At 40.0% G+C, this 11,333-nt stretch overlaps 1 protein-coding gene and 2 long non-coding RNA genes across 5 annotated transcripts; all 3 read left to right on the forward strand.

Moving 5' to 3' along the window:
• Nucleotides 1–68: 68 nt before the first annotated feature.
• LOC136509119 (pentatricopeptide repeat-containing protein At4g18975, chloroplastic-like) lies at nucleotides 69–4,405 on the forward strand. Of its 2 annotated transcripts, none has more exons than XM_066503924.1 (10): nucleotides 69–372; nucleotides 1,033–1,304; nucleotides 1,547–1,568; nucleotides 1,661–1,774; nucleotides 2,129–2,239; nucleotides 2,833–2,976; nucleotides 3,053–3,265; nucleotides 3,384–3,588; nucleotides 3,798–3,901; nucleotides 3,999–4,405. In XM_066503924.1, exons 2-9 carry the CDS (start codon nucleotides 1,216–1,218, stop codon nucleotides 3,893–3,895), a joined length of 996 nt encoding a protein of 331 aa, XP_066360021.1. In that variant the 5' UTR covers nucleotides 69–372; nucleotides 1,033–1,215; the 3' UTR covers nucleotides 3,896–3,901; nucleotides 3,999–4,405. The 2 variants fall into 2 exon arrangements, with proteins under 2 accessions (XP_066360021.1, XP_066360022.1); XM_066503925.1 differs by having other exon boundaries at nucleotides 1,081–1,304.
• A 1,466-nt stretch (nucleotides 4,406–5,871) lies between these two features.
• LOC136506611 (uncharacterized) lies at nucleotides 5,872–7,962 on the forward strand. 2 transcript variants are annotated; one of them, XR_010771677.1, is made up of 5 exons: nucleotides 5,872–5,948; nucleotides 6,084–6,140; nucleotides 6,304–6,374; nucleotides 7,184–7,256; nucleotides 7,903–7,962. It is a non-coding gene; the product is annotated as an uncharacterized lncRNA (long non-coding RNA). The 2 variants fall into 2 exon arrangements; XR_010771676.1 differs by having other exon boundaries at nucleotides 5,875–5,948; nucleotides 6,308–6,374.
• A 27-nt stretch (nucleotides 7,963–7,989) lies between these two features.
• Nucleotides 7,990–9,069, forward strand: LOC136506612 (uncharacterized). Its single transcript, XR_010771678.1, has 3 exons — nucleotides 7,990–8,008; nucleotides 8,349–8,517; nucleotides 9,032–9,069. It is a non-coding gene; the product is annotated as an uncharacterized lncRNA (long non-coding RNA).
• The last annotated feature ends 2,264 nt before the right edge of the window (nucleotides 9,070–11,333 follow it).

An 11,333-nucleotide genomic window follows, 5' to 3' on the forward strand; every position in this document is an offset into this window, starting at 1 on the left:
ATTTTGATGGCCCAACAGGCAGCCTGGCATCCTGAACCGTTCTAGCAGGCAGCAGCTCTCGAGCGCCGGCTGCCTCACGCCTATTCTCCGCGCCACGCCGCGGGTTCCGCGCGGTCCCTTCTCCGAGCAGCTGCGCGGCGCCACACGCCCTTGTGGGAGCCATCTCCTGTCCGCGCCACGGGGAAGCCACGCTGTGACGCTGCGTCGCCGCCTTCGCTTCTTGGGGCCGCATCATAAGGAAGAGCCCAAGAGGAACGACTGACAACGCCCCTGGCCTGTCCATCTTGGCGAGGCCCCGAGGCCAAGTCGCCGCCTGCCTTCCCAGCCTCCCAGCATGTTCCCTTCAATCCGTCCGCACTGTAGATCTAACTGGTAAGCCCATGCCGCTTTTCTCATTCATTCACAATTCCCTGTTCCTTTTCGAGATCTGTCAGGATTAGTAAGAAGTACAAATGTACAATTGTACAAAAGCTACATTGAATTCCAATTGAGATTGAGAGAATACGGAGCTCGGAACTGGCCTTGTAGGTAGTACCCACATAAAGGGCGTACCCAGTGCAGAGAGCTCCCGCTCGGGTCTGGGAAAGGGTGTCAGTGGCAAGCCTTATCCTTGCTTGTGCAATGCGAAGAGACCACGACTTGAACCCGGGACCTTCCGGTCATAGGCAGTAAGACTCTACCGCTTGCACCAAGCCCGCCCTTGTACCCACAGTTTAGTTTTTTTGTAGGCTCAAAAGTGACCCTTTCATTTTGTGTACAATGTTATTGGCTCTATAAATAACCAAAGATAAAAACAAAACTTTTCTGGTGTGTATCTGAAGTTCAGCTCTGATGCATTTACTGACATTACATTAGCGGATTGTGTTTTCGTCAAATGCTTGATTCTTCATTTATGCAACCTCGAGCTTATTTGTCGCATTTATAATATAATGAGACCATCTAAATATTTGTTTACCGTTCTTCTGGCTAATTTCTACTAATCTACCATTTTGCTTGGCAAATTTTATACTTATGTACCAAATTGTGTACTAGATTATTGGTTAGGCCTACCCAGAGTTCAATCCGCCACTGCCTACACAGCGGATCGCAGAGGCAGAGTGCCGCCACCGCCGCTCGTGACGTCTGCATCTCTGCCTTCTCCAACCGCTAGCGCCGCTCCCAATCCGAGACCAAGAGGCACCCGTGAGGACCTTTCAGCAGCCGCCCGCCGCCACCATGCTCCGGCATCTACAGCGATCCCTCCGCGCCATTCACTGCCTACCCGTCACCAGCCACGTCACCTGCAACCCCGTCCCTTTCCACTGGTGAGTTCCTTCTCTTTTTTCCCGTTGGCAAGCGTCTCTATCTGTGAATTGTGATGGTGGAAATTGAATTTTCTGAATAATTTGATTTTTCGAACTATAAATTGCGAGCTCCTAACTCTTGCACTCCCTTTTATTAGCTTCATAGTTTATAGTCCCTTAAGGAGATAGTGTTTAATAATAGTTTATAGTCCCTTAAGGAGATAGTGTTTAATAAACTTTTCCTTTTTACTTACATTGTGCAGGTTATGGGATTCACATATAGAGGTACACGCGTCTGCATCCTAAGCAAGAAGTTGCTCTTCCTTAATTCTGTTTATTGGTCCTAAACTAGTTGCACCTCTGGCTCATCTGTTTAGCCCATATCTGGTTTGTGTGACAAGCATGCTACCAGAGATTTCTCTACTTCCAAAAGAGTTACAAGAGATCCAATATATCAGCAGACTGAGTTAGAACCAACTACTCCTGTGAAGGTACCGACAGCACTATCACTGTTTGCTTTGTACTGAAATATTTCTGTTTATCTTTGTTACTACTTTGTGTTGCCAGTCTTTCCTTTCTGGTTGATCACTATTCAGAAATCCAATATTATTTTTATATTTGCCATTTTTTAGTTGTAGAGATGCTCAGCATGTCAAATAGCCTGGTCATATTCAAAATACACGCCATTCTTCGGATGCACTGATTGCATTGAATAGTTTCTTGCACATTTCTGGGTTGTTTACATACAAGCACTTATGATTCTTTAGTTTGGTTCATTTGTTTAGCTTCAGAACCATGGCATTATATAAGGTGGGGATAAAAGAGTTTATTTTTCTTATAAACAGGATACTGACATAATAATTGATCGCATACGGAAGAGCACAAGAAAATTGGAGGAAGGCCCTGTTGGAAAAAATCTGTCTTCAGCGGAGAAAAGGAAATTTCTTGTCAACACTGTATGTACAGATAGTATTGATATAATTCGTTTACCCTGTACGAAAATATTCTAGTATGTTTCAAATGATGATGATACACATGCTAATAATGTGTTTGCAAATATTTCGGGAATTGTAAGTGCCAATTAAAGAAACACTGACAGCATTTTCTGGCATTAATGTAATTCCATGTTCTGATTACCAGAAACAAATTGTGCAAGACATTTTATAGACAGTTTCATTTCACCTGCATCATAATAGATATTAGTGAGTTCACATTTCACATGATTTTCTTGATTTTGGTAGAAGAGTGATAACAGCTAATTCATTTATAATGTATTGTTGACCTGGGAAAGTAGATTATGTGAGCACCTGCCAGTTCTTCTTTGAATGACTAATATGTATAAAAAGAAACAAAACAGTGCATTAATCTTCTGGTCTTGACCTGGCTGGCCAGTGGCCACCTGAGTGCACATATTATAAGCTTCATTTTTGTTCATTGTGGATAAAATTATACCACTTGTGCATATTGAAATTTGTCAATTTATTGCAGTCATTTAGCTGCTTTTGCCTAGTGCAGGAAAATAACGAAATACTGCATTCTCTAACTGCAGCTTCTTAGCCTCGAAGATTCAAGAGAAGCTGTTTATGGCACCCTTGATGCTTGGGTTGCCTTTGAGCAGGATTTTCCTTTGGCCTCACTAAAGCAAGCACTTTCAGTTCTTGAGAAGGAGGAACAATGGCATAGAATTGTCCAGGTATTGTATAGTGTCAGCTGCTTTCATTTGTATTTGCCATCAATACACTGTGAAGTAAATGTCTGTGACTACATAGGTGGTCAAATGGATGCTGAGCAAAGGGCAAGGAAATACAATGAGAACATATGAGCTATTAGCGTGTGCACTTGAGAAGGATAATAGAGCTGAGGAAGCACACAGAATCTGGCAGAAGAAAATAGGCCATGATCTGCATTCGGTTCCTTGGCGTTTCTGCCGTCTTATGTTGGCTATCTACTACCGAAACAACAGGCTAGACAGGCTCGTGAAGGTTTGGACCTAAACTTTGTAACTTTGTGATGCAGTTTATATTTTACTTTTACTTGTTTTTCATTTGATAATAACGCGCCTTATATGAATTACTTTACCTGCCTCTTCTGATGATTTAGCTCTTCAAAGAACTAGAAGCTTGTGGTCGTAAACCTCCAAGCAAAGATATTGTACGGAAAGTTGAAGATGCATATGAAATGCTTGGATTACTAGAAGAGAAAAAAGCTTTGCTTGATAAATACAAGGATTTATGCAACGAGCCATCTCGAAATGATCAAAAGAAAGGTTCCAAATCCAAAAAGACTGAGACTGATAAAACATCTGGTTAGTTTCCATTCCTCGTGTGAAAAGTTCCTTCAGACATTATGTACTATATGCCTGTAAAATTCCCATTTTCTTCAGATGCTGAACTTAGTTCTTTTATGAGGATATATGACTAGCATTGTTTAATCCTTAGAGCATTCCCCCAGTTGCATGAAATCAATTAATTTGTTAGGACACTAAAAATCACAACATTATTATTCTGTTCTCAGCTGATGGCAGTAAGGAAAGCAATATGGAAACATCTGAAAATCTTGAAGATCACTGTTTCCCTTTAGATGAGAAATCAGATGCCTCCGCTGAGTCATGATAAGAGGTAATGTAAACTACACAGTCCATGACTTTCAGTTTGCAGTTATGTGTTTAGAAGTGCTGGTTGGACATTACATCTTCCTTGTTTATTCTCCTTCCAGAGTCATCACTGATCCACTGACGTGGCCATAAGATTTGACCAAAACTAGATATGCTGGCAGCATTAGCAACCGCCCGTTCCCTGCATATTTAAGCCATTGCGGCTGCAGCAGGTCTTGGCTCAGGGAAAAGAGCTGCAGGCAGCTGCAGACTGAAGCCACAGCTGACGGAGCAAATAGTGTTCTCCCCTAATCTGAAACATGTTTATTTTTTTCTGATCTTGTTGATAGTTGACGCTACTCAGTTTTTTCTTTTTCTTGGCTTGGTTAGGCCAAACATATTTATCCACTGCCATCAATTCGTATTTTTTCTAGACATGGTACTAGGGCATTTTGTATTTGCACTGAAATTTTTGGGAAGATCCTAAACAAGTGTGGCATCTTGCCTTCTGGCTATGTATAATCTGCAATTTTCATTCCTGGCACCAACATATACACCCCATTCGATTTAGTGTGCACAGGGAATCGAATTTTAATAATTTTATCATGTTTGCTGTGCAACTCTGAAGATGAAAGAAAAGTATTCCTGTGTCAAAGGAGAATGTGGATAGCTATAATGACAAGTGAAGTGGGAAGCTAAAGCAGGAAGCAGCTGCCCATATCTTTGCTTTCAGGATGCTTTTGCCTGCATGTTCCCTCTTATGTGCTTTGGAAACTTTGAAGGCAGCATTTCTGTTGGGCCCAGGCCGGCCTGATGAAGAGCTTTGGATACTGACATGGTGCTCCTTTTTTCTTTCAAAGGAAGGCCTCTAGATGTGTGTATGATTCCTTCTAGCTAGTTTTGGGTTGCACTTGGATGATGGTGGTGGAAGTGGAACCCTAGTTGGCATGCGTGCATGCATATGTAGTGGGAGGAGTTGAAGTGGTTTGCACGCTCACTTCACTTGATCACCATACAACATACATGCATGCACAGTGGATTCGTACCACTGCATCCATGTTGCCAGCTATACTCGTATGTGTGACCGACTTTGTTGCTACATGATGTGCATATTTTTGCAAGGCAATAAACTGGAATGTGCATTCCACCCAGTGCCCCGTAAGTGCATATACATATATAATACATATAGTGGTAATGGAGGGCCTGCAACTGCAAATTCGATTCCTCTGTAAAGCAAGCGTTTGTTTCTGACGTTTGTGCGCATCGAATCTGATCTGGCATTTCTATAATTTGGATTTGGACGTACAGACAGGAACAGGACATGTTTGCGATGCCGTGGCCGCGTTGCTCGCCACAGAATTGTAGATGCCAAAATTATATTCCTATCCTGCATGAACACGATGACAGATTTCCTGATTGTTGGTGTGCACTTCAATCCCAAGCCAAGTGCGTTCTGCTCTGTTTTTAAGGCTCACTTTGAACATGGGAGCTTCCCCCCGTATTTCCTGTATTTTTTTTTGATATATACGAACTGATTCATGTGGAATTACTTCACGATTCCGGGGAAATCCTTGCGTTCCAAATGCGCCCTAAAACAGGGAGGCATGAAATGCAAAGCAACGCAGTTCAAAGTTAAACTAGACAAGCCGTCGCCCGAAATTTCTGCAGCCGTCCGATCTTGAATCGTGTGGCTGTGATTGCTCGGATCGGATTTCACTGGAATCAGCTTCCGCCGCTCCTTAGTGGCTTCCACCGGCTTCTCGTCTGCTTCTCGTCTACGCATTCTCTCAGCGTAGTCCGGCTTCTACTCCGGAGCCAGCCCAGCGAATATATACCGCGGCTTCCGATTTTGGCTCCACATAGTCGGCCTCATCTCTTCCCTGTCCTCCCCCATTCCTCCCGCGGCTCGCACGGACGCCGCCGCCGCCCGCCCGCCGCTCGCGCCTCCCCTCCCCTGCTCCTCTATTCATCCTTCCTCCCCTTCAACAACAATGTGAAGTTTTGTATGCCTTGATATAGACCTACACCAATGAAAGTAGACCAACTCAACTAAGCTTATGGATTTCTCTCTCGTATGTGTTAGCACTCTTATGACCATGATATTTTATTTAGTTGCACATGATATATCATATTGATCCATAATTCCATTAGTCTTTCTATCCGTAATTTTACCTAGCCTAATAGTTCCTTTTGTTTTTTATGGCCAGCAAATGTGACTGGGAAGAGTATAATTGGAGTGCTTCAGTTCACATTTAGCAAACAAAGTAACCTCCAATTCATATTGCTCCTCTATTTCATGTAGTATCTCAGTTGAGTTGTTTGGGTATTAAAAAATAGAAACTCGATAAATATTTTTCCTTATAAATTTCCTGTCATTTTACCATGTCTAAACTTTGACGCTCATGTTTCTCACATCCCTCAACCAAGGCAGCAAATTGGCGAGGGGAACTACAGCTATGATTCAAGCAGTCCCATGAATGCAACCCTTCTGAATCCAGGTCTCTGTCTGATGCCCCCTAGCTACTTTCCCCTCCATCTCCCTTTCCTGTGTTTCTGTGATTAGAAAAAGAGAGGATTCAAGAGTTCTTATGGAAAAATTTATGAATAAAATGGGTTACTGATTACACGAATTGATGGCTTCCATTCCAAAGCTCAATCAGTTAGCTCTTTTTTTTTCTCAAAACAACGCAGAAAAGCTCTGTATCGTTTCGTTAAGAAGAATCCATTAGCTCTTGAATTGAAACCAATTTATTTAGTCGGATTTGGGGGACACACAACTGTTTATATGGCCATGCATTTTTCCTCACAAAATTCAGAGTTAAAGTTTCTTGATATGCAATGTTCCAAAAAGAATAATTATTCCTGTCATTTGGCTTTAGCTTCCCATGGGCAAGTAATACTTATGGTAATGACCAGCCTCAACTACTACAAAGATATTGAGTTAGGGATATCCTATGAGCCACATTTATTCCGCACATCAATATTGTATTTTATTGACCGCCTAATTTTACATATGTGCTCTCATCAGTCAAGTTTTTAGCAGTGCCATGCGAAATTTTATCGTATCTGATTTACTGGTACCAACCAAAAGCCAGTTCGGCATTAGATTTTCTGTACTTCAAATTCGACATTTTGTTTCCCTAAATGTCATAATGAAAGGTCAGACATATGTCATGGTCAGCTTAGTTATGGAGAGAGTATTGGCTCAGCTATGTCAATTATCCTTATATGAGCTTCTATGAATTTTTTTACTAACTTGTCCAACCATTTAAAGGACTGATCATCTACACACCTATTCGATTTGTAGTGGGAGCCAACAGACCAGGGCAATGTGCACGGATGTGGCTTCCATCTATTCTGATTGGTAATTGAATTGTCAGGTACGGTTGAATTACTTCTGCATATCTGTCTTCACAGTGATTTACTATAGCTTTCAGTTTGATCCAACAAAATTGGCCAAACCTACTGTATTGGTGGTGTCTGAATATTGGTTCATCCTGTTGGTGTGTTGAACCTAATATTTTTGAGTGATCCACAAATTCTTTGTATGATGTGTAGATTACTATTGCATATGCTACGCTCTTTTGAGAATATGTGGTTCTATTTTGCTAACTTCATATTCTACTATGGGCTAGAGCAAATTTATGCATGCTTACATTCTTCGAAAGAGTAATCTGTTTTCTATTAATTAACAGTAAATGTCAGCGACACAGTCGACACCTCGGCGACCATCTAATTCCGAATTATATCCATTGCTGGAATTATTCAGCGAAAATTCCTTAAACAAATTTCAGCCTCTGGTGCTTTGCATGCTCCTGTTTTGTCATAGGAAGTCAGCAGTTACCTCACATTGCTAATTTCTAATTCCAAAACCTGTCTACCAGTTTGATTCTTAGTTCGATATCCATAGGTAACCTTACTTTGTAGTTATGCTAAAACTATGCTTTCTTGGACAAAAAGGGATGGCCACAGTTAACTGATACAAATTCTTTCCCTTTTTTTTCTTGATTGATTATGTTCCTGCAGGGAGTGGTGCCACAGAACAAGATGGCATGGCCGCTTCATTTTTTTGCCAGACGCGTAAGGTTACATTTTGCAACTCAAAGACACCTGCTTTGCCTTGCTATCTCAGGTTCTCTTTTGCAACTCAAAGACACCTGCCATTGCCTTACCATCTCAGGTTCTCTGTACATAGCAAAAAGTCTGCCTATTTAGAACCTTCGTCGTGGACTTGGTGTTTGTATATTAATATCACTGCTTCAAGTATACTTAGTGCTCTATTCTGTAACGTTAGTAAATAACGTTCTCCTCTTTAACTTCTTCGGTCACAAAAAAAAATATAACATAGATATTAACAATCGACAAATCAAACATTAGGAGTAGCACATATTGGAGCCTCGAAATAAATGGTTTGTCATTGATCAATATCTGCTGGATCCCACTTCAGATTTACCTGTGTATACTTTTCCTAGGCTTCTTCTATCCTTTTGTGCGCTTATCCAAGGGAGTCCTAATGAAGGTTGCCATGAACTGATCCCAAAAAGGCTGAAGAAGAGGTGACCACCATGATCTCCATTGTCATGAACTAATCCCAAAAAGGCTGAAGTAGAGGAGACCACCATGATCTCCATAACCATAAATGTAAGCGACATATGCTTGTGTAGCTGATTGAACATATTCTGAGGACCTTGTGTATGCCAAGGATAGTCTATTATTCTAGAGATTCTTCTATGTACGTCAACGCTTTTCTTCATTGTATTGCTATGCTGTGTTAGGGATGAGTAAAGGACCCAATACTTTTTTTTCCTAGGTCTTCAATTCATGATATTACTAAATCCATGAACCATTTTGGTTTCATACCTGTATTGCGCAATTAAACATTTACACTTCAGTCCTATATTGATCCATCTCTCAGCCCATAGCGTGTTGTCGTTATTCTTGGACAATAGAAATAGTCAACAGGTAACATTCTGTATGCTCATTGCATAACAAAAAAAACTACATAGACAGGTTATGCTTTCCTATTGCAATTATTATTGTTCTTTATTTTTTCTTGTGCTCATGTTTATAGACTTCTCAATTTCCTTTGGTTGTGCACATGTCGACTTGGTCAGCTATCTATTAATTGCAATGGACCTGCCATCATTCCTTTCAGGTTAGAACCTGCTTGATTAAAAGTGGATGCAAAACTGCTCAAAGAGTAATTGATGAATTCATAAGAGCAATAGGCTTTGACCCCATCGGGGGACAAATCTTGGTCCTGCATTGGACAAAACACAGGTTAAAAGAAGGATCTGCCAATTAACATTGGTACCTTCCCCTTCTGATTGTTTTTGGTGTTTGGAGTTTGAAAAGGTTCAAAAGTCAAAGAAGTGCAGTGTTTTCTGCAAGTTGTTTACTCAAATTTCATTTTGATTACTTGAGGTTGGTGAAGAGTATCCCTAGAGAAGAGATATATGGGTTTTGATGAACTTTTTGCCTATTTGTTTCAGTATTTGTAGAAAGAAAGCTTACAAATACAATAATGTAGCACATAAAAATGGACCCAGGGCCAATAAATAGTTCCAAACATACAATTTTAGTGTTCTTCCAAATTAGCTCTGGTCAATAATTAATTTTCATTATTGGTGGCATCTGATTGTTAAGAGACATTTGCAAGTTCTCTATTATTTTTCTTATTCTTAAATGTTGGTATTAGTGAGAATGTAATTTCAGCAATTAATCCATACGAAGACTTTGACCAACTAAAAGTTACTATACTCGATAGTGATTATTATCCTCTGCATATTTGTTTCTATTATGTACAGAAACTCAGAAGAAGCTATATGTAATGCTTGGAATGGATCTCTGTTCAGACAATTTTGCCAACTGATAGGTAATTTTCTTTATGGTCATCGCATAAGATTGTTGCGTATAAGTTGCATTGCATCAGCAGGTTATGATAAAAAATATTATCACCTGTTGGAGTCTAATATGATTATTACCCCAATGCTTAGACCTGCGCTCTATCACAAACTAACAGATTTATGCAATCTGTGAGTGCACAATATATCACTTGAGAACGTGCTTTCATTTTCCCTGTCAAAGGCTACGAAAACTCTAATTCTATTCAAATGCTAAAGAAGTGAATCATCATTGCCTAGATCGCTTGGATCACTCGGCCTCAAGGTGTAAGCCTGCGAAGGTAAAATACATGCTTCACATCTATTTTTTTAGTTAGTTCCCTTTATTTTAGATCGTCGCTCAAATCTGAAATTGGTTATTTAGAGACTTCCATGCAACCTATCACACTAAAAAAATATGCTACGTATTCTCCTTTGAATTCTTTCAGTCAACCACCAACCAGGTTTCACAAAATGATTTAGCCTGCTGATGATGCTCTTTTTTTTTATAAACTAACCATAGTGGAATGCTATATTAAAATGATGAGGCTTCCAATTTTGGTCTCTGCTCAAGTAGCACAATTCATGTAGACATAGCCCAAACATTTTCGTATATATATCATACCTGTCATTGTTGGCTTTCATAGCCTTAATCTTATTATATCAACAAAGAACGTTCTGAATAAGGAAGGTTCTTTGCGCTATAAGAAAAATAGCTTTTCCTTTTTAATAAAAGAAACATCCATCCTAACATTTTTATGTACCCCATCCAAATGAGTCTTCACAATTTTGTCTTTGCACCTAAGGCAAAGTCTAATATTTTTAGGCTAGCTTCAAAAAGATTTGTTGAAGCGGCTTCCCAGCGAAGTTGCTTCTCATCCTGCTTCTCATCTTAACTACTAAGATAGATATTTGTACACACACATGAGTGGGGACCAAAACAATAAAAAATAGGTCATGAGGGGAGCCAAAACAACAAAAAAATAGGTGACGAGGATAACGACAGCTTAGAGTTAATTCCTACTTAGAGTTGTACAGTGATTCTTTTTTTTTGTAAGATTGACTCTATAGAGAAACATTTGATATCACTTTCCTGCTACAGTTACTGTTCCTATTAGTTCAGCCAAGGTAAATGCTGCTATTAGTTTTAGTTAATAAGTTTTGAGTTTATTCTTATTTTTTGCGTTGGGGTGTACCGGTTTCATGGCCATGTTAGCTGCTTCCTGTCTTTTAGGTAAGAAGAACAGCAATATTAGTCAGATCCTTTGATTTGGTTGCAACTGGTTTCTTTTCCCTTTGCCGTGACTAACTGCAGCTAAGAGGTTTGAACCTCTGTATGCCAGTTTTTTTTTTGTGTTTTGTACTTACAGTTTGGTTCAGCTTTCAAAAACTCTGTTCAGTAACTAAATAGAAGTAAAATAGTCAGAGTACTGTGATGCAGTTGGAATGGTGCATCAGGATGCTTAAAATTGTGAAGGTCACTTTCATGCAATAGTGAATACTCTATTATGTTTTTTGAGTGTCAGTGTTTCAATATTTTTGTGCCAGCACAAATTCTGCTTTATTAATATTAGA

The sequence above is a fragment of the Miscanthus floridulus genome, chromosome 15 (assembly GCF_019320115.1).
Source record: "Miscanthus floridulus cultivar M001 chromosome 15, ASM1932011v1, whole genome shotgun sequence".
Lineage (NCBI taxonomy): Eukaryota > Viridiplantae > Streptophyta > Magnoliopsida > Poales > Poaceae > Miscanthus > Miscanthus floridulus.